The following is a 22,594-nucleotide window of genomic DNA, read 5'->3' as shown; positions in this document are numbered from 1 at the left end:
ACGGTGTGAACATCGATTTGCCAAATACATTCTACTGCAACTGATTTTATTAAAGCTTTTGTATTTAAAGAATAGGGCCAACAACAACCTAAAAATAAATAATAAAAAAAAGTTCCATTTAGAAAAAGTCCCATTTATCCATTTATTTTAGATAAAATGTGAGCCGCAGTACACATTTTATTCCACGCGGTGGCAGCAATGAGCAATGCAGTTGAGCTGCGTCCCAAATCACATACTACATCCTAAGTAGCGCGTACTAGTGTACAGCAAATAGGGGTTAGTAGTGCACTACTTTTACGCACTTTTGAGTAAGAAAGTATGTGGATTAGAACACAGCCCTGCTTACTTGGTTACGCTTGAAGCCTCGACGCTAGTTCTGTTGTTATGGTCAGATAGCGTCACAGGTTTTGTTTTGATTTTACTATTTAACTAAAAAAAAGACATTTAAAGCGTCAACAATAAAAACTTAGAACTGCTATGTGTAGTATAAGAGTTTTTACTCAGATGGTTTGAGAATGGTGCTGCGAAATAGAAATAGATGTTCAGATGATGTGTGTTTTTAGCACCAGCTTTTTAGCTAACATGCTAATGCTAGTGTACAGGCAGTATTAAAGGTGCAATAAGCAACGTGGTGGCAACACTAATGGCAAAACACACAGATTATAGTCGGTAAAATAGGATGATTTAATCATATTTAATACTATAAAAGGTGATGTTAAGTCACAGGTTAGTTACTAGATAGATAGATCAGTGTTTATGGTATAAAATGTGGAAACAGGGAGGTAAAGCACATTTCAGTGTTAATCGCAGTTCAGCTTTAGAAAGAGCAAAAGTTCAGCTCTCAGGACAGAGAATCACAAGCAGCATCTTTAATCCTCACAATCCAGGACGAGATGCATTTAATGTAAGTCTGAACTAGTTGTTTTTGTGGGAGAGATTCTGCTTTACATGGTAACTATACTGTATTTTATATAAGGGCAGTTGTAGCCTAGTGGTTAAGGAACTGGACTAGTAATTGAAGGTTGCTGGTTGAAGCCCCACCACTGCCAGGGCCACTGTTGGGCCCCTAATCCTCAATTGCTTAGACAAAAAAGGGCGGCATGGTGGCTAAGTGGGTAGCACTGTAGCCTCACAGCAAGAAGGTCCTGGGTTCGATCCCCAGGTGGGGCGGTCTGGGTCCTTTCTGTGTGGGGTTTGCATGTTCTCCCCGTGTCTGCGTGGGTTTCCTCTGGGTGCTCCAGTTTCCTCCCACAGTCCAAAGACATGCAAGTGAGGTGAATTGGAGACACTAAATTGTCCATGACTGTGTTTGATATAACCTTGTGAACTGATGAATCTTGTGTGGTGAGTAACTACCGTTCCTGTCATAAATGCACACAAAGTGTAAAACATGACGTTAAAATCATAATAAACAAACAAAACAAAAGAGTTTTTAATGATAGTTTTAACATGTATTTTCTATCAATTTCAGAACATTATTTTTCAGCCAACCATTGTCTTTCTTTTTTTAATTCATCCCTTAATAAATGTTTTTGTCTTTATGACACGCATGTTAAGTGTTTTCATTCACAAGTATTCGTTTTTACAGGCGAGTCTTGGAAGTAACTTGTTGCAGTCCAGACAGACTCCGGTGCAGGACCTGAGCGAGCTCTTCTCAGATACAGAGAGTGAAAATCATCATCACGTTCATTTCGTTGACGTGGCACGACATTCTGCAGATCCGCAGGAACAGTTTGGTTCAGGGGGAGGAAGTAGATTTCTGAAGAAATCTGCCAACATGGGGGCACCCAGCAGCACCCCTGCGGATACAGCCGAGGTCAGGTTCGGCGGCTCACAGAGCGTCGCGCTGAGCAGACTGGCGTCGATCGAAGACCGCATCAGGAATCGTAAACAGAAGATTGATCCTGGCACTGGTGTGGAACTGGAGTCTGGACTCTCGGTGCAGTCCAGCAGCGAGCTCAGTGGAGGTGGTGGGAGCCGCTTTCTTAAAAATGAAGTGTCCAGTCAGAAGAGTGAAAGGAAACCTGCTGGGCCACGTGTGAACAGTGGAGCTGGTCCTGTACGTCATGTGAGTCTGGACAGTGATGAGGAGGACATGCGTAAACTGCTGGGAGAATCACTCGACTCACGAGATGAGTCGGACCAGGTATTCCTCATAACTGATGCGATTATGACCTCTGCCGGCTGATTGATGGCGCCTGCACAGAGTCGAGGGATGATGTGTTGATCAGGGTGTGTCTCTCCATACACAAGGCTGATCCGCATATAAACTCGCCTCGTGCAGGTGAAAAGATGCGGTCGGCTAATGCTCACGTGTCGGAGGGAGCATGTATCAGACCTTAGACCCACTCAACAGCTCTGGAATGAACTGGAACATCAGCTGAGGCTTTCTTGACCAACATCAGTGCCCAGATGTACAAATGCTGTCATCTTTTGACTGAACGGGCACAAATTCCCATAGACAGACTTTACAGTCTTGTGAGAAGCGGCAGAAGAGTGACTGTTGTTATAGCTGCAACATCACATAGGGGTCACTCTATTTTAATACCATTTGTTTTTTAAATGGGGAAATGGGGCGTCCGACAGGCCTATGGTCATGTGTCCAAATACTTTTGGCCATATAGTGTATAATAAACAAAACCAAAGGCAACACTTGAATCTCAGTGTGCTACAGTAATACTGGTCAGAATGTACGAGGGATCTTCAAAGCATTTCTACACTTTTTTTTAAACTCTATTTATTAAGAATTTAAAAAACAAACTACTTTTCTATATAGTCGCCTTCCGTACCAACTTTTTAATGCCATCAGCAAAAAATGTTTTTGGTTGAGCTTGTAGCCACTGATGCGCCGCTGCTTTCACATCATCATCACATGAAAATCTTCTTCCCCGTAAAGCTTCTTTGAGCGTTCAAAATCCGGACTATAAGCGTCTCTCAGTCTCTCAGACACGACCGATTCCTCCTCCTCCCACCCTCACCGCTTATAACCACAAAATAAAAGTGTGGAGACTTTTTGAAGGTCCCTCGTATTAATGAAGCGTATTTCTTTGTTGCTTCTCTCATCCACAGTCTTACAGGAAAATCAGTGACGAGGCCGGTGTGTCTACTGCTCTGGGTTCTTCAGCATTCACATCACATCATGGTCAGAAGACTCCTTCTGCTTCTGCTTCTCCATATTCGTCTCCTAAAATCCCCTCACCCAGCAGGCCTCTCTCCAGGAGGGCTGAACCGGTCGAGCGCTCTCTGTCTTCAGCATCAGGACACAGTGAGATCAGATCCCTGGAGGAGCTTTTCCCCATCAGCGCCGCTCATGACGACACACAGAGCGACATCAGCGTCCAGTCAGATGGTGAGACCCATGTACAGCAATCTGAACCAGACTTCCAAACTTTTGGCAGCAGTTTGTGCTTTTTAAATGCTTTATTTTATTTCTGCATTTTCTCCCGATTTATCGTAGTCTATCGTAGTATCAAATTGAGGATCCCTGATTGCATTTGAGGAGGGTGTATTGCTCCTCACGCCTCCTCCGACACGTGCGCAGTCCTAGCGGACCCCTTTTCTTCACCCATGCACTATGCACAGACGCCTCTATCTGCTAAACGGGGTCCTTGCACAGCGTTTGAAGACCCCACCCACATGGTCCGGTCATCCCGCCCTAGCAGACACGGTGGCCAATTAGTGTCTGCTGCAGACACCGCCAATTATGCCCGCTAGATGGCGCCCAGCCGACTGGTGGCAACCCCGAGGAGTTCAGAATCTCGGCGCTGGTGTGCTAGCGGACATGATTGGCTATTGGCTATCCGATGGTGTGGCAGAAACAGCCTAGGCATTGTAAGTGCGCTCTCAGTGCAGATCCCAAGCCCGGGAAAAACAGAAGGACTGTGTCTAGCATGACCCTTCCATTATTTATATGTGTTCGGCTCAGAACATTTGTGTTGTTACACACACGGTGTTTGTAAGATATCAAGCCTCTTAATAAAGCAGAACAGAACAGAGCAAGGAAACAATGAGCTACTGATGCGCCGCTGCTTTCACATCATCATCACATGAAAATCTTCTTCCCCTTAAAGCTTAGCGCGTCCAAAATCCGGACTATAAGCGTCTCTCAGACACGACTGATTACTCCTCCTCCCACCCTCACCGCTTATAACCACAATATAAAAGTGCAGAAACTTGTATATTTATCTTTAACATGGTATTTTCTATCGAATTTCTACAGATTTTAAATTAAACGTCATGACGCTGGATGATTTGTCTCCCGTCTGCCTCGATATAGCTGGAGCATCAAAAGAGAAGGTAAACCCATGACCCAAAACATTCGATTTGAAATTATAATGCTGTGATACTGTAACACGTCTGTCTTTGTTCATCTACAGACTAAATCGAGCCCCTCAATATCCAGGAGGATCAGTGAGTCTTCACCCGGTCAGGAGTCTCAGGAGGATCCAGCGCCGTACCCGAGCGACTTCGAGAGCGAGATCCCGACCGAGACGGCTCGGAGTGCGGACGAGATCTCGGAACGTCTCTCGGACTCTCCAGCCGCCGATCCTCAGTCCGGCTCGTTCTCCGTCAGATCTGAGAAGGACGAAGACGACACGCTCTCAGAAGAACCGCCGGGGTCTGAAAGTCGACGTCGTGGTGTATCGGAGTCCAGTCTGAGTCACAGTAGCTGTTCAGAAACACCGTCGTACAGCAGCGGTTTCACCGTCTCTCACACCGAGACACGGAGTCCAGACCCGAGACGGACCAGGAAGGACGCCACGGTGCAAACACAAGCAGACGGACTGACCTACACGTGGTCCTCTGGTGGGTCTTTAGTTCTGCCAGATTGTAAATATAAATACTAAATTTAGTTTAGCCAAGGGTCAGATCTGCCGTAATTAAAATAGAAATTTTTCATTTGTGCATTTTGTTTTTTATTTCCAAATCATTTAAAATCCAGAGTAGCTGAATTTTTGTGTAGTGCTGTCAGAGATCATAAAAATATGAGGGTATAAATAATGGCTTTGACTTTTCTACATCGTCACCTTCCCATGCAAACTAACTTTTAATGTCGTCAGCAACAAACGTTTCTGGTTGAGCACGTAGCCACTGATGCGCCGCTGCTTTTACATCATCATCACATGAAAATCTTCTTCCCCTTAAAGCTTCTTTAAGCGTCCAAAAAGGTGGAAATCAGATGGAGCTAAATCCGGACTATAAGCGTCTCTCAGACACGACCGATTACTCCTCCTACTACTTTTTGAAGATCCCTCATTTGATCAGCGATCTGTCTGTGATTTGTTTTATATTATTGTTGTTATTATTTCGTTTTTCAGGACAGGCAGTGTTGGGTCCATCACTGGGGATGTCCTACGTGGATCCGACTCCCGTGGCGAGTCACATGGTCAGCGCTGAAGCTATAGAAGGTAGAGGAGCCTAAAAACTTGCCACTTTCATTCATTCGAGACTCAATAACCTGTTATTAAGCATTCTCACACTAATCGGTACCAGTTCTTTTTAACCTACACAACATAGATGTTGTTCTTTTCTGTGGTAGGGGTCAGTGTGGGTACCATACAAAATAAAACACAGCCCCGGGGACCTAGATCCAAACCTCACGTTCAGACGCTCACTTTCTACAAGGAGTTTGACGTGTTATTGTCATTTCCATGCAGATTTCCTTTATGTGCTCAGTTTTGCTTTCAATTCATCTGCTTTAAAGCCAGTCATGTGTAGGTGCCCGGCCGGCCGATAGCACCTCTGAGGTTTGAACTCAGATCTCAACAACGGTGGCTAACGTAATAGACCACCCAAGTGTAACGATGTTTAGGTGATCCATCACAGGGTATCACTTACACATTTACACCCACTAGCTCTGAGGAAGCCCGTGCAGACATGCTAAGCACTTGCAAAAACTCACACACAGACTGGAAGCGAGTACTGAACCAGCTTCACCGACACATTAAGACCCTGGTGCTGTGTGGAACCCAGTGTATTGAGCTGAATGTCTGTGTCTTTTTCGGTCCTGCAGCTTTATCAGCCTACAGTCCCGCCGTGGTCGCTCTGAACGACATGCTGAAGCAGCAGCTCGCTCTCACCAGGAGCTTCATCCAGTCCAGCAGGTATCTACACCAGACCATGCTGGAGTCCCTGGGACCCGCCGACTACAGATACACCACACTAGAGGATACCAAGAAGGTACGACAGCTACATTAACGATTAGCTACATTGTCATGACATCCTAAGTGCTTGTCGGTGATCATAATGGACTAATGCAGGCGACTTCTCTGTGCACATATAAGGCTGGTGTGAATAAACCCAATAAAAAGTACATGGAACAATGGGTGGAAAACCCAAACCTCATGCGAGAAGATGAGGGCAGTTGTAGCCTAGTGGTTAAGGTACTGGTCCAGTAATCAGAAGGTTCCAGGTTGCCACTGTTGGGCCCTTGAGCAAGGCCCTTAACCCTCAATTGCTTAGATTGTATACTGTCACAACTGTAAGTCGCTTTGGATAAAAGCGTCTTCTAAATGCTGAAAATGTAAATGTAGATGAGAAGGAATTTGTCATGGTTTGGATGGTCGAACGCGATCAAAGAACCAGCAAAACAGTTCTGCCTAGAATTAGAAGCAGCTAGAACATGTCCACTGTCGAGCGAGCTTTAAATTGCCGTCATGCAGAAAAGTATCTGTTCAAAGGTGCAGATTCTCAGAGCAGCGTTTGTGTAAAGCCTGCTTAACTGTGGACAGTGCCACCCGACAGGATGTAAACAAGCCCGGACGTGTCCTTAACTGACCTTTTATGATGCTTTACTTTCATTTTGCAGTTCATCCGGTGTAACAGGCCTCCCAAGCTGACGATGGAGGACGCGCTGGAGGAGGTGCTGCAGGAGATGAGGGATTATCACTACATATAGAGCTCAGCCGCATTCTGGATGAAGCTCCCTGCACTAGTAACGCCTCCCTCACCTACAGGGCGCGGTGCTTTATTCATGCTGCAACGCATGGTTAACTGTGTTACGGAAAAGCCCTGTGATGGTTAGCTGCCCTGTCCGAGGTAGAGACCCAGCGCGACCCTGACCAAGATAAAGCGGTTCATGAAAATGGAAAATCATGATATTTTTGAAAGATTTCAGAAAATAAAAATACCTTTTTAAGTATTTTCTGCACGTTTGATTTGTAATTTATGTTTTCAGTCAAACAACTGTTTGGTTTTTGGACCTTATTAAATACCTGCTGTAAATAATTTGATACACACATATTTAACCTGGTTTTAGAACAAAATAAATTATGAAATATTAAGTACTAATAAGTTGCATACATCCAGTAAATATTCCTAAATAAGGATCAGTAAAGTTGTGAGTGTTTTCTTAACCCTATATTTCACAAAATTGGTAAAAACATCCATGCAAAACAACAGCTGGGTCACTAATTGATGATTGATAAAAGGTCTTCTGGTGCATGCAGTACATGAATGATCCACCAGGCGACAGAAGACATGTACCGGTCTCTAAAACTCATGTATCAAATATGATACTCTCGATGTAATAGGTTTAATATCATTAATAAACTAACATTTCAGGCACAAAATAGGCTAGCAAATGGACTTGTTGTAAGGTATTGACAGATGTTCACAAGTCACAAAATACGAGTCACGAGTCTTTAAACTAGAGTCCAAGTCAAATGACGAGTCTTTAGGCTAGAGTCCAAGTCGAGTCACGAGTCAATATAATAAACACAAAACATATTGGAAATGTAGCGCAGAAATAAAGAAATAATCTGTAAGTTCAGATAAAAACAACAACAGATTAGCGAGTGTATTTAGCCGTTTTACTTCGTGCCTTTACTTTCCTCCTCATCGTGTAAATGAATGTAATTTCTGTAACAAGAAGGTTCCAGTTAAAAGCTTCAACTGATACGTTTTGTTTTCATTGCAGAACAAAAGCGCTCGATAAATCACGGCACAGCGGCCAAAATCCCAAACACAACAAAAACAATCATAACCGCTGCTTACCTTAGCTTCTGTTCTTCCAGATGCTATTACATTTATAAGCGTGCGTCCCATTAGGAACAGAATCCGTTATTTTGTAAATGTGCTTATAATTAAAAACCTCCAAACTTTTCCCGGTGGTGAAGTAAAACAGGAAGTCGTTAGAAAGCCGATCGAGCGTTTCATTACCACGTCATCTGTGTGACGCAAACAGAATAAATGCAAATAACAGCATTTCTTACTAACAATTACAATCAGATGCTCTGATTGGTTCAGAAAGCGGTTCTTACAATCATTAGCGCCGATTCTGTAGGAGCGTTCCATTCACCCCGGTTGTTCCTGTGAAGTGCACTACGTAGGGTACTCCACCATGTTAAGTGAGATTCCGATCCAAAGGTAACGAAAATGTTCAAATGAAGTGAACTTCAGACTGTGTAGGGAGCGACGCTTCATCACTACACCGGAAGCTGGCTGGAACATTTACACATTGCGTGCGTTGCGGGTTTAGACGGCCAAAACGGGTTAATTGTGACAAGTAACATGTTCACACATGCTGACGCTAGAGACTCTTGTGGTTTACAAGTCATTCTTTTGCGAGTCATGAGTCGAGTCCGAGTCATTTGAATAGAGTCTGAGTCGAGTCCCCATCTCTGCGTATTGAGTGTATTTTACACACAAGCATTATAAAGTCAGTGCATTTAACTAAATCGTTATTTGTAAGCTCAACGCAGACCGTTATGCAACGATACACCACCGTACCCGATTTTTGGAAGCTTTTTAATTAATTAAAGCATCAACTTTAATGCACTGTTATCAAATGTGAAAAATCACCACACAGACTGTATCAGTACACGTTTAAAAGATTTTTATTCTGCTGTGCTGAGTATTAAACCTAGACAAAACTCGATGATACTGATACCGCGTTCCAAATACATGACATTCAGATTCGTTACAATGAAAAACTGCCAAAACAAAAAGCTGTCACATCAATAACAGGAGTCTGTAGAGCTAAAAAAAAAAAAAAAAAAAAGAGGAAAGTGTAATGAAGAATCACTCTGGAGGGGTGGACTCCTGGGCGTCACGTTTCACTGTAAATAAAATACAAGTAAATAATCATAAATAACATCATTATGAGGCTGGAAATTTGATCTACAATCATCCAAATGATATACACCGATCAGCCATAACATTAAAACCACCTTCTTGTCTCTACACTCACTGTTCATTTTGTTTCTCTACATACTTTTTAACCTGCTTTCACCCTGTTCTTCAATGGTCAGGACCCCCACAGGACCACCACAGTGCATGTATTATTTAGGTGGTGGATGATTCTCAGCACTGCAGTGACACTGACATGGTGGTGGTGTGTTAGTGTGTGTTGTGCTGGTATGAGTGGATCAGACACAGCAGCGCTGCTGGAGTTTTTAAACACCTCACTGTCACTGCTGGACTGAGAATCGTCCACCAACCAAATATATCCAGCCAACGGCACCCTGTGGGCAGCGTCCCGTGACCGCTGATGAAGGTCTAGAAGACGAGCGACTCAAACAGCAGCAATAGATGAGCGATCGTCTCTGACTTTACATCTACAAGGTGGACCGACTAGGTAGGAGTGTCTAATAGAGTGGACAGTGAGTGGACACGGTGTCTGATCCACTCATACCAGCACAACACACACTAACACACCACCACCATGTCAGTGTCACTGCAGTGCTGAGAATCATCCACCACCTAAATAATACCTGCTCTGTGGTGGTCCTGTGGGGGTCCTGACCATTGAAGAACAGGGTGAAAGCAGGTTAAAAAGGCATGCAGAGAAACAGATGGACTACAGTCAGTAATTGTAGAACTACAAAGTGCTTCTATATGGTAAGTGGAGCCGATAACATGGACAGTGAGTGTAGAAACAAGGAGGTGGTTTTAATGTTATGGCTGATCGGTGTAAATGTATACTTTAGTAACATGAAGCTAACATCCACTTACAGTGAAACAGTCACGTTTGGCTATTTTGAACAGCAGAAACAGGGACTTCACCTTTCTCTCGGGCTTTCATCCGCGCTACAAAGTTGTAGCTTTTATTCCGCCTATAGTTGACGTACGGATCATCCAGGGAAACCCCAACACCCTTGAACTGATCCCACTTATCCCGGATGTCGCCTCCCTTAATGGGATCCTGAATTCCTTGCTCTTTAGCTCCGAGTCCTCCAGAACCGCTCCATCCTGCACACACACGACTATGTGTCACAGACGAACACACACACCTTTCTGCGCACGTTTAACTCCACGTTACACACCGCCAGCCACATACACGCCATATTATTATCATTCATTGATTTATTGTTCATCGATCTTATATCAGTGCTTTATTTACACTCTCCTCTTTACTAACAGTTTATATATTTCAATAAATAAACAAACACAAATCTAGATTTTGCTTGTCGAATTATCAGCCTTCTGTCAGCCTACTCGGGCCGCTTCCCAGATCGCATACTACTCAAAACTCGACACTCTCCAGTAAATTGCATGGCCCCACACATGATTTTTAGATTCTACATAAAATCAGAAAATAAAATCATCTCTTTAATTAAAGCCTGAGCTTTTACAGCTGATAACACACTCACCCATCTTCATGAGCATCTGATGGCCCTTGTTTTCCTCTCCCAACCTCTGATCGACGACTGGAGCCGAAGGACCTGAACCCAGACCAGAAGTCGCCCTACAAACACAAACACACACACACACACACACACACACACACACACTATTAGTATTGTCTAGTATCTCGATTTCTAAATGCGGTTAACATTATTGCTTCATTATACGTCATTAAAGCTTTATTATATGTTATATTATTATATGCATTATACATTATACATCATTACTAGACATAATCATGACTTGTTTGCTATCTTAAACGCACTATATGGACAAAAGTGCTAGGACACCTCTTGAATTCCTGAATTGACTGCAAACAGGCGCAATAAATCGGTTATATGAAGAAAACTTTTAATGCTTCCAGCAACAGTTTAGGGAAGGCCCTTTCCTGTTCCAGAAGTAAACTCTATAAAGTCATAAGGTTTAAAAACTGAGAAAATCCTGTGTCCAGCACAGAGCCTTGACCTCAGCCCAGCTGAAAAGCTTTGGAATGAACAGGAACATCAGGGCACAGCCGTACAAATGCTCTTTCGACTAAATAGGCTCAAATTCCCACAGACATACTTTAAAGTCTTGTGAGAAGCCTTCTCAGAAGAGCGGCTGCTGTTATAGCTGACATGCTCACACAGCGCCCACTCTGTTTGTTTTTGAAATAGAATGTCCGACAAGCTCATGGTCAGGTGTCCAAATAATTTTGTCCATTTAGTGTATATTGTGTTCTTCAATTCCCTCTCTGAATCCTGTTCCTTCCAACAATCTACTTAAGTAATTATTGTATTCAGTTAAAGAGTTAAGGATCCTCTGGTGCAGTAAATCTGACCTGTGTGTATGAGTGTGTGCGTATGAGTGTGTGTGTGACAGCTGTACACTTACAGTGGTGTGGGGCTGCAGGACTTCGCGGCGTGTTGTCTCTGGTCGGGCGAGCGCGACTTGGAGCGTGATTTGGAACGCGAGCGGCTTCTGGACTTCGATCTGGAGCGGCTCCCGCTCCTAAAAGCGCACGAGCAACGGTTTATTGTAAAGCGCTGGTCAGCTAAAGCACATGCAGGATATATAATCAGCTCATACAGGTAAACAAACGATACGAAACCTGGAGCGGGATCTGGAGTAGGAGCGGGATCGGGACCTGGAAGACCTGGAGCGGGACGATTTATAGGAGCGAGAGCTGGAGCGTGACGACGACCTGCCTCGGCTGCGTGAGCGGCTACGGGAACGGCTGCCTCGCGTGCTGGAGAGTCAAGAAACCAAATCAACAATCGTTTGTATAAACGAACGTTAGTAAAAGCACCATGTGGTGAGAAACATCTATACATCTCATTCCAAAAGCACTGGTATTAAGATGAAGCTCATTTGATGCTGTAATAATCTGGAACGTCTTGCCACTAGATTTAAAGTCACTATGGTGGGATCAGCTCCTATAAAGGAGCCAAACAGCCAAACCCAGTCATTACAAACAGTATGAGACGTGTTATGGCACAAACGTATTTATTTGATGTAATTCGATGTTATACACACAGTACAAACACTACCTAGACCACTGGACACACAGTGACACCAACCTGTTACGTTTGTCGTGGTCCTTTTTCCTCCGCGCCCTCATCTTGGCTCTGAAGAATTCGTACAGACCGTTCTGCTCCCAGCCCTCGCTGCCAACCCAACATACACGAGCGATTCGTTAGAATTAAGGACACCAGATCAAAATAACATACTTATCTAAACTATAATGGGCAATTTTGGATCTCCAATTCAGTGCATTTGTACGACTTTGGACTGGAGGGAGGAAACCGGAGCTCCTGGAGGAAACCCACACAGACACGGGGAGAACATGCAAACTCCACACAAACTTCACATTTTCTAATGTGCTTTCATTTATATTCCAAGTGTAGAGTCACAGCAAGAAGGGGCGTGAGGATCTGAGCGAGTTTGACGAGGGCCAAACTGTGACGGCTAGACGACCGGGTCAGAGCGTCTCCAAAACTGCAGCTCTTGTGGGGTGTGTCCCGGTCTGCAGTGGTCAGTGTCTATCAAAAGTGGCGACAGGGTCATGGGCGGCCAAGGCTCACTGATGCATGTAGGGAGCGAACGCTGGCCCATGTGGTCCAATCCAACAGGTTGCTGAAGAAGTTCATGCTGGGTCCATGCCTTGTTTTGTCAGCAAAAGGGGGACCAACAAAATATTATGAAGGTGGTCATAATGTTCTATGTATGTTTAAATTCTGCGATTAAGCTTACTTCAAGACCTCCCTTTACTTGTAAGTCGCTGCTAATGAAGGCATTTTCATAAAATAATACTATAATACTACCACCAGCATATTTCACTGGCAGCACAGTGCCATAATCGAATAGAATTGAACCTAAAAATCAGTATATCTAGACAATATACTGGCCAAATGCAGATTTCTACAGAGAACCCTAACGTAAACAAAGGCATTTGGATAAGATACCCCCTGTATTCCTCCACCACTGTGTAGTCGCCCAAGAAGTGAAGGAATACAGGAATAGAATTCTAGTAGCACTCTTTTTTAAATTGCTGCAAGTCCTCTTTATTATATTAATTTGGCATAATAGACAGCATTTTATAGCTTAATGGGGGAAAATTTGAGGGTAAAAAACCTGTTTCTCGGTCTGTCGTGGGAGGGCGGACTGTAGAACGCCTCGACAGCAGCCAGCAATCGATCGCTAGGAGGCATAGGGGGTGGAAGCCGGATGTCTTTAGAGTCAAGAGGCTTGTAGTCATGACCCTCCAACTGAACCAAAACAAAAAAAACATAAATACGGATGTAAATAATGATGAATATCATAGTTCAGATCGTGAAGAATTCAGGTCTCACCTTTACCAGAGGAGCCATGAGACCCGCGGGCAGGTCGAAATAAGGGACGTTGGGCACCAGACTCGGGTCGTCCTGGTTCACATGTGTGGGATTCTGCCGTCTCATAGGGTGAGACTGGCCGTTGAAGCCGTGCGGCGGGGGCCCGAAGTCAGGGTGCTGGTTACCCCCCCATGGAGGATGCTCACCCATTCCTGGTGGAGGAATCATCTGATCTGGGTGGTGATGTGGGGGTGGGCCCATGTCTAAAAACAAGCAATACAATCGTGATTGTTCTTTATAGCCAGTCAGATTTGATTGTCAGCCTTAATACTCCTATCATTTAAAAGCTGATCCATCAACCAGTGCAACAAAAAACATCAGTACGTCAATCCCTAAATCTCTAAACCCTAACATGAGTTACAGAATCGATGCCACCCTCACCTCCATGGTAGTCCCCGTGCTGGTAGTCAAACCGCTGCGGCGGGAACGGCGGGCGATCGAAGTGATGTCTGGGCGGGAAATCGTCCTGCATGAAGCGTGGCGGGTAGCGGTTGAAGTTGTGCGGAGGGGGGGGCTGGTTGAACGGCGGTGGCTGCTGGTGGGGAGGGAAAGGGCCACGGAAATGCGGGGGGCGCTGCATGCGGAAAGGCGGCTCCCTGTGGCCCCACGGCGGCTGATCGGGCTGGTTGCTCCAGGGCGGCTGATCGTACTGCCCGCTCCAGGACGGCGGGGGCTCGCTCTGGTTGCCCCACGGGCCCCCGGGGCCGCCGTCTCTAGGGCTGCTCCAGTTCGGTTCCTGTTCGTTCCACATCCCCTCGTGACTGTTCCAGGGCGGACAAGGAGGGGGTCCTTGATTCGGGTCGAACGGAGGCTAAGAAAAACAACACATGCTGCATTAAGCTCATTCAGAATGACACTACATGGCCAAAAGTATTTGGACACCTGACCGTGAGCTGGTTGGACGTCAAATGGTATTAAAATAGAGTGACCACTATGTGATCTTTTCAGATATTACAACAACCGCTCTTCTGAGAAGGCTTCTCACAGACTTTGAAGTACGCCTGTGGGAATTTGTGCCCATTCAGTCATTTGTACGGCTGGGCACTGATGTTAATCAGGAAAGCCTCAGTTGATGGTCTGGTTGATTCCTTATTTATTATTTATTAGGATTTTAACGTCATGTTTTACACTTTGGTTCCATTCATGACAGGACAGGTAGTTACTGGTTACACTTAAGTATCTGGACAGTTTGGTATCTCCAGTTCACCTCACTTGCATGTCTTTGGACTGTGGGAGGAAACCCACACAGACACAAACAGAAGGCACCCCAAGCGCTGCACCTGTGAATCAAACTCAGGACCTTCTTGCTGTGGGGCGACAGTGCTACCCACCGAGCCATCGTGTCGCCCCTCGGGTTCATTCCAAAAAAGCAGTTCGGAGGAGCTGAGGTCAGGGCTCTGTGCCGGACGCCGTTTCCATCGTTTTCCTTGTCGTAGCGTCAATTTAAAATTAAAAGAGGCGTCCCAATACTTTTGTCCATATAGTGTACAGAGGATCCCTTATTATTACAATGCACTTTCATTGTGAGGATTTAAATACTAAACAAACTCACTGGGTGCTGTGGGTTCCAGCCCGGCATGCCGTGCTGACCGTCGAACCAGCCGGGCTTGCCTGGGGGAACGTCGGACATGGCGGAGGGATTGGAGTCCGGCCTCGACTGAGGACCATCATAGTCACCGGGTGGAGGGCCCGTCATTGGAGGCTTCGCATCTGCTGACATGATAACATACAAACGTAAGTGTGGCAAAGTAGTTAACCCTAGTACTAGTGTGTTGTAGTAGCTATTACTAGCAGTAGTCTAGTTATGTCCTGCAGCTACAGGGTACATCTTTAAAAATGACATTAAAAATGACCCACCGGCCTGAGCGGTCATAGCACTCTGGCTCACTCCTTTAACTTCAGGTTCTGATGGTGGCAGCTGGGTCACGGCAGCGGCCGCAACACTCTGCTGCTGCTGCTGCTGCTGCTGCTGCTTCAGGTTGGCCACGAACTCCTCGTGCTGAGTTTTCAGCGTCTGGATCTGCTGTTGAATGGCTACTTGGACAGGCTGCACGACAGCGGCGTGCTCCATAACCAACGAGGCCTAAACGGAAGAGCAAACGACATATTATATTTATTATTTATTAGGATTTTAACGTCATGCGTTACACACTTTGCTTACATTCATGACAGGACAGATTCATCAGTTCACATGTTCAATGTCAAACACAGTCATGGACAATTTTGCATCTCTAATTCACCTCACATTCAAGTCTTCAGACTGTGGGAGGAAACTCACGCAGACAGAAAGGACCCAGACCGCTCCACCTGGGAATCGAACCCAGGACCTTCTTGCTGTGAGGCGACAGTGCTACCCAACGTGCCACCCAATGACATATTGTAAACCCCAAAACACCGACTACACGTCAGCTATCTCAGCTGGTGCCTACACAGACACGATTGTCGTAATCGTGGCCTCTGCTGGCTGGTCGAGGCGCTGCACAGAGACGGTGAATAATGGAGCGCAGTGCACGACTGTCCGTACGTCTCTGTGTGACCCCGTCTCTAATGAAGAGTCAAGGGGCGTATGTTAAGTTGCTAAATGCTTTCTGCCCCTAAACTAGCCTTAAAAATAACACTGTTGGCTAAAACAAGCTTAAACGCTGCACACGCGGTTACCTGATACTGCGCCAGACCGAGGGCCGGACTCTGGAGCTGCTGGATGGTCACCTCGTCGAAGTAGCCGTTTTTCTCCCATAACTGGAGCAACTAAACAGCAGAGAAAGATTAATGTAAAGCCCCCAGGCTGCTACTAAATGCACAGATGATTATATATGTGTATATATCCTTATCACCAGGTACATACTCATATATATTTCATATCATTTTAGTTTCATTTGTGTAATTTGTGTTTAATTGTGCTCTCACCGAGAGCTACCGACCAGGCATAACATTATGACCGCTGACAGGTGATGTGAATAACACCGATTATCTCTTCATCACGGCTCCTGTTAGTGGGGGGGATATATTACGCACCAAGTGAACATTTTATCCTCAAAGTTGATGTTAGAAGCAGGAAAAATGGGCGATCGTGAGGATCTGAGTGAGTTTGACGAGGGCCAAACTGTGATGGCTAGACGACCGGGTCAGAGCGTCTCCAAAACTGCAGCTCTTGTGGGGTGTGTCCCGGTCTGCAGTGGTCAGTATCTATCAAAAGTGGTCCAAGAAGGGAACAGTGGTAAACCGGCGACAGGGTCATGGGCAGCCAAGGCTCATTGATGCTTGTGTGGTCCGATCCAACAGACGAGCTACTGTAGATCAGATTTCTGAAGAAGTTCATGCTGGTTCTGATAGAAAGGTGTCAGAATACACAGTTGCAGGGATGTTTTGGCAGCAAAAGGGGTACCAACACATTATTAGAAAGATGGTCATAATGTTATGCCTGATCTGTGTATAGCTACAATGACAATAACCAAAGATAAAAGGACGGACAGGCCACATGATTCACAAAGGTGTGCATTTAATTATGTAGCATTAGGAATAAACTATGAGTGTACCCGAGAGATTTTCTGCTGCTTGTCTTCCTCGACAGCCAGAAAGCTGGTGCAGTAGATGGGCACCACCACCTTCTGAAGTGCAGCCAGCAGATCCCTCTGGTTCTTCCTCTGGCTGTGAGAACACAACATGGCAACACTCAGGATCAACGAAGGATTAAAAGACACTCGTGAAACCTCGCTGAACGTAGAGTGGTGTGGGTACCAGTGGTGCAGAACGTCGTTCATGAGATAAATGAGGTGCAGGCGCAGCTCGAAATGCGCCGTCTCCGCGGTGATGCGGTTGCGGAGGTGTGAGGTCATCAGCTCGCAGTGTGGTGGTGACTTGGCGTTATTGAACATCCAGTTCTTCCCGGCCTAACATTTAAAGAAGAGAAGAAAACACCTGACATTAATAACCTAACACAATACAATTAGAAAGTATTGACCTGCTTATGTTATACACCGAATAGGCATAACATTATGACCACCTTCCTTCCTAACATTGTGTTTGCTGCCCCATATGCAAAACTGTGATGCACCAGCATGAACTTCTTCAGCAGTTTGAGCTACAGTAGCTCACCCGTGGGGCCAGCCTTCGCTCCCCACGTGCATCAGTGAGCCTTGGCCGCCCATGACCCTGTCGTCGGTTTACCACTGTTCCTTTATGGAGCACTTTTGATAGATACTGACCACTGCAGACGAGCTGCAGTTTTGGAGACGCTCTGACCCGGTCGTCTAGCCATCACAGTTTGGCCCTCGCCAAACTCGCTCAGGTCCTCACGCTTGATCATTTTTCCTGCTTCTAACATCAGCTTTGAGGATAAAATGTTCACCTGGTGCCTAATATATCCCCCCCACTAACAGGTGCCGTGATGAAGAGATAATCAGTGTTATTCACTTCACCTCTCAGTGGTCATAATGTTATGCCTCGTCTGTGTATAATCTGTCTAATTTTCACTTAAAATACAGGAACGTACCGAGATGGCGTCCTTGGTGCAGGTGTCTATGATGGGCTGAAGAAGGCTGTCGAATTCTGCCGTGTCCAGCTGAGTTTCAACCAGCAGCTTCTGCATCTGCTCCTCCATGGCCACGGCAATAGCTTCATTAATCTGCTTCTAAAAATCAGAAGGAAGATCCGTTAAGACGATAAATGTTGTATTAAAAAAACTAAAACAAAAATCAATAATCTGCAATAATAATAATAATCACATCACTTTTTTACATCGTCACCTTCCGATGCATTTTTCCAGAAGCTTCTTTTTATATCTATTTTTTTGTTTACACATTTTCTCCCGTGTTTTAGCGTATCCGATTACCCGATTGCATTACGCTTCCTCTCCACTGCTAACCGAGGAGAGCGAGACCGACACACGCCCCCTCCGACACGTGCGCAGTAGCCGACTGCGTCTTTTTACCTGCACGAGGCGAGTTCATATGCGGATCAGCTTTGTGTACGGAGAGCCACACTCTGATCCCTGACCGACGCACTCTTTCCCCGTCTCTGTGCAGGCGGCAGGAGCTCCCTGTCCGGCTCCCACCCTGTATGAACAACAGCCAATTGTAGTTCATGTAGGCGCCCAGCCCAGCTGGATAGCAGAGCTGAGTCTCGAACCAACAAGATCGAAATATCAGCTCTGGTGTGCTAGAGTGTTTTACCGCTGCGCGACCTGAGTGTACTAACTTTTAATTGCCGTCAGCAAACAATGTTTTTGGTTGAGCGCGTAGCCACTGATGCGCCGCTGCTTTCACATCATCATCACATGAAAATCGTATTCCCCTTAAAGCTTCTTCGAGCGTCCAAAAAGGTGGAAATCAGATGGAGCTAAATCCGGACTATAAGCGTCTCTCGGTGCCTAAACTGAGCGTAACGGTGCGTAAACTTAGATTAGTGTAGTTACCTGTCTGAGGCTGTGCATGTGCTGCTCCTGCTGCTGCAGGCTCCACTGACTCTGCTGAATGAGCTCCTCCACCGACGTAGTGCTGGAGGGAATCGTCGGAGGAATCGTGGCCATCGGGGGTGGAACATCAGGAATCTCATTACCCGACGGCATATGCAGCACTGCAATTCAAACCACATGTTACTTTCCCAATAAAAAATACCTAATCAACCTAAATAAGCACCCTGGTGTCTTTCCTGAACGCACATTCTCAAGCAAAGCCTTTCAGGTGGATGTTTACATGCATCAGTATTCAGAAAACTGCCCATGAGAACATAAAATAAACCGTACTGGGTAAGACTCCGCTCGGACAGCACAGGAATCAGAGTTATACAAACAAACCGGGCAATATGAAAGTAAATAAATCATAATAAAAAGGGGAAATCAGAATGACGCCTTCAGAGCCAGCAGGGTAAAACCAACAGTTTGTTGGGTTGGTTGTGTGTTTAAAACGGGAATGAATTTTCCAAAATCTATTATTTCAAAGCATCACAAGCAATAAAATGGCTCATCATAAGCTAAAATAAAAAGATAAAAGTGCAAAACACTCAGAGATACCAGGCAAGGTGTCACATTTACATACTAAACACAAAATTACTTGCTGAATGTTATAAATACCTTCGTCGAGATGAGTGGAAGGATCTGAGAGGAAAAAAATACTGACCTTAGAAACAAAAACAGCACACATGCACTCGTGTATCTACCAATTCTACTCAATTAGTGGATAATTATTATTATTAGAACTAAATAAGTTTATTTATTTATTGTTAATTAGGATTTTGACGTCATGTTTTTTACACTTTGGTTACATTCATTACATGACAGGTAGTTACTGCTTACACAAGACTCACGTGACTGACTGCACGTCTTTGTACTGTGGGAGGAAACCCACCTAGACACGGGGAGAACATGCAAACTCCACACAGAAAGGACCTGGACCATTTCACCTGGGGATCGAACCCAGGATCTTCTTGCTGTAAGGAGACGGTGCTACCCACAGAGCCACCGTGCCGCCCGGCTGAAGAAGTACATCTGTCTACCAATTTCTTGGTAGATGTTAGATACCCAGGGTATATCGAAACCTTACACGCACGTATCTCAATGTAAACTGCGTATACAGTAGTTATTTACCACAAGCAGCGCTGGTAATGCCTAGTTCACACAACACGATTTTTGCTCGGCGAGTGATCGGTGCTAGATTTGCCGGCTGGGGAGCAACTCGGCGTATCTAGCTTGTCAAATATCTGGATCTGAGTTGCCCGACTGGCAATGAGTGCGGTGTCGAACAGCCAATGAGCACGCAAGATACGGGGTGAAGGGAAACGCAGGGAAGGCGTGTAAAAAGATGGGACAGGGGCGTAATATAGTTTATATCAGAATACATCAGCACACACACCAGTTGTATACAGTATTTCTGACCTGATCGTTCTCTACAAACCATAATACCCACGCTGCATTGCTAAATATATTTATTAACCTCCAACTCACTACAGAACAATCCCTGCTGCTCACGTTGCCAAATCCACTCAGATTCATTTATTTTTCCTCTTGATTTTACGCTGCACATCAGCGCACAAACTTTGATCGTTCGTTACTTGTTGACGTGCATTTTGGAACGTGGTATCATTAAACCCCTCGTCACTTCTAGTGTTTGTTTTCGTGACTAAACGTAGTTTGGGAGAGCAGAGAAGCTCGCCTGCGATGGTGTAGTGCGTGACCCCATATCGCCGATCAGTCGTGTAGTGTGAAATACACACAGACTTGAAAGACTCCTGATTACAAGAGATCCAGTCGTGTAGTGTGAACTGTACAGAGACGTGATGACTTGGGAAGTCGTGTAGTGTGAACTTGGCATAAGACACAATCTGTTTATTGTTCAGTGTCTTACTTTAGACTTTCTGCCAGGTCTCTATATGTAGGGCAAAACAATGTCACATATAAGGAGACGCATCATAGATCATAGAGCAGATAAAAACTAAAATAACCCATTCGAAACAGGTTTAACGTTGTACACAACAGAATATGACAAGCAGGACTGGAGAAAGACGATCAAGGTTCCAAGATTTGGCACTGATGGGGAGTGAACCATGACCTTTTGGTCAATAATCCACTACCTTAACTGCTGAGCACATTAAAGACTGATGGCCTTGCTCAAAGTAACTTATTTATAATTGCGACCGAATACAATGCTTCAGGGAACTCAAGGGCCCAACAATTGCAAACAGAGACTTTAAGACGACTAGTCCAGTAGCTTCATTACAGACCCACTACTGCTCATAGAATCAATTCTGACATCTAATAATTTTAATAAATGTAATAATTCTGATTCTAGTGATTACAGCAGACAGCAGTTATGTTTAATCCATAACCATAGTGTCATTAAAAGCAGGAGAGTCTGCCATGTTTACATTAGTCAGAAGTAAAGACATTGCCGGCGTATTTAGAATGATCTGAATAACTGAATATTGATGGTTCACCTTTACACGCCACTAATATCCACTTCAGTATAAAGTTCAAGCACACAGCTTTAAACGCTCGCCTGTTTGGTCACCCTACACACTGTCCTATTACAGAGAAGAAAAGAAACTGTACGGTTCACGGTTATACGTACGCTGCTGCTGCTCGATGGCCAGCTTGTACTTGTAGTATCCGAAGTAGTCCCCTCCGAAGAGAAATGAAAATTTCAGATTCTCCTTCTGCTTCTCCATGGTCATCTTTTCGAACTCGGGGCCGTTGCGGGCCACAAACTGCGCCAGCTTGTCGATGACATTGCGAAGCTCTTGGTCTGGGAAACGGATCAACAGTCAAGAGACCAAACTCTGGTAAGCAGCTGTTCGAATGTACAGGATCAAACTACTTCTAAAGTAAGTACAGGGTGTCCCTAAAGTCCGGACACACAGGAAATGTCACCAACTATGATTAATGATATGTTTACTAAAATACACACACATACATATTGCATCACAGATAGTGGAAAACACATTGACGATGTTATTAATTAATATTCTATATAATATAATTAAGAATTCTGTCTTACAACAAACAAGATATAGGCACAATACAGGCTGGAAGATTTCATTGACACATCCAACACACCGGGCAAGATACGTCCACAAAAACAACCAGGTAAACACAACACATACGATTAAGTGGAGTCTAGTTTTAAACACTTATCCACTTTAGTGATTCTTTATTACAGACTCTTTACAGGGCTACTGACCCTATGTGCTAAGGTGGCCTGTCATCACAGTCATCATACTTATCAAGACAGTCATTTAAAGGACACTCTGTGTTTAGATACATTATACTTACAGCCTTTCTGTTAGGCTATTTGTTTGTTTTGGATTTTATCATCATATCTTACACCCTTCAGTTACATCCACGACAGAAACGGTAGTTACTCGTTACACAAGATTCATCAGTTCACAAGGTTATATCGAACACAGTCATGGACAATTTTGTATCTCCAGTTCACCTCACTTGCACGTCTTTGGACTGTGGGAGGAAACCGGAGCACCCGGAGGAAACCCACGCAGACACGTAGAATATGCAAACTCCACACAGAAAGGACCTGAACCGCCTCATCTGGGAATCAAACCCAGGACCTTCTTGCTGTGAGGCGACAGTGCTACCCACTTGGCCACGG

General features: G+C 44.9%; 2 protein-coding genes across 5 annotated transcripts in view; one reads left to right on the top strand and one right to left on the bottom strand.

Annotated features, from left to right (window-relative positions):
• Positions 1 to 681: 681 nt before the first annotated feature.
• Positions 682 to 7,141, top strand: c17h19orf44 (chromosome 17 C19orf44 homolog). The gene is made up of 8 exons (XM_063012944.1): positions 682 to 904; positions 1,589 to 2,146; positions 3,070 to 3,349; positions 4,220 to 4,296; positions 4,377 to 4,806; positions 5,319 to 5,408; positions 6,014 to 6,180; positions 6,809 to 7,141. The coding sequence occupies exons 1-8, from the start codon at positions 767 to 769 to the stop codon at positions 6,896 to 6,898; spliced, it is 1,830 nt and encodes a 609-aa protein (XP_062869014.1). The 5' UTR covers positions 682 to 766; the 3' UTR covers positions 6,899 to 7,141.
• Positions 7,142 to 8,821: 1,680 nt separating this feature from the next.
• The window catches only part of cherp (calcium homeostasis endoplasmic reticulum protein), a 14,799-nt gene continuing 1,026 nt past the window's right edge, over positions 8,822 to 22,594 (bottom strand). Inside the window, exons 2-19 of one of the 4 annotated variants that reach the window (XM_063012790.1) lie at positions 21,560 to 21,733; positions 19,567 to 19,590; positions 18,910 to 19,070; positions 17,989 to 18,126; positions 17,235 to 17,386; positions 17,033 to 17,144; positions 16,155 to 16,244; positions 15,354 to 15,579; positions 15,049 to 15,209; positions 13,878 to 14,307; positions 13,458 to 13,699; positions 13,240 to 13,373; positions 12,186 to 12,272; positions 11,717 to 11,854; positions 11,500 to 11,616; positions 10,593 to 10,687; positions 9,955 to 10,191; positions 8,822 to 9,059 (exon numbers count right to left, since the gene is read on the bottom strand). In XM_063012790.1, coding sequence (XP_062868860.1) covers positions 9,965 to 10,191; positions 10,593 to 10,687; positions 11,500 to 11,616; positions 11,717 to 11,854; positions 12,186 to 12,272; positions 13,240 to 13,373; positions 13,458 to 13,699; positions 13,878 to 14,307; positions 15,049 to 15,209; positions 15,354 to 15,579; positions 16,155 to 16,244; positions 17,033 to 17,144; positions 17,235 to 17,386; positions 17,989 to 18,126; positions 18,910 to 19,070; positions 19,567 to 19,590; positions 21,560 to 21,733 — 2,708 coding nt within the window. In that variant the 3' untranslated portion in view covers positions 8,822 to 9,059; positions 9,955 to 9,964. The remainder of the gene's footprint in view (positions 9,060 to 9,954; positions 10,192 to 10,592; positions 10,688 to 11,499; positions 11,617 to 11,716; positions 11,855 to 12,185; positions 12,273 to 13,239; positions 13,374 to 13,457; positions 13,700 to 13,877; positions 14,308 to 15,048; positions 15,210 to 15,353; positions 15,580 to 16,154; positions 16,245 to 17,032; positions 17,145 to 17,234; positions 17,387 to 17,988; positions 18,127 to 18,909; positions 19,071 to 19,566; positions 19,591 to 21,559; positions 21,734 to 22,594) is intronic. The other 3 variants (XM_063012792.1, XM_063012791.1, XM_063012793.1) reach the window with 3 other exon arrangements.

Source organism: Trichomycterus rosablanca, chromosome 17, assembly GCF_030014385.1.
Source record: "Trichomycterus rosablanca isolate fTriRos1 chromosome 17, fTriRos1.hap1, whole genome shotgun sequence".
Lineage (NCBI taxonomy): Eukaryota > Metazoa > Chordata > Actinopteri > Siluriformes > Trichomycteridae > Trichomycterus > Trichomycterus rosablanca.
The sequence above is the reverse complement of the archived record's forward strand: the minus strand, read 5'-3'. Positions and strand labels throughout refer to the sequence as shown.

What these genes read in the sequence shown, in the direction of transcription:
- c17h19orf44 (XM_063012944.1), top strand. Translation starts at nt 767, where the DNA reads ATGTGGAAACAGGGAGGTAAAGCACATTTCAGTGTTAATCGCAGTTCA. An exon ending in CAGGACGAGATGCATTTAAT is followed by an intron (nt 905 to 1,588) that starts GTAAGTCTGAAC and finishes TCGTTTTTACAG; the next exon opens with GCGAGTCTTGGAAGTAACTT. An exon ending in CAGCGCTGAAGCTATAGAAG is followed by an intron (nt 5,409 to 6,013) that starts GTAGAGGAGCCT and finishes TCGGTCCTGCAG; the next exon opens with CTTTATCAGCCTACAGTCCC.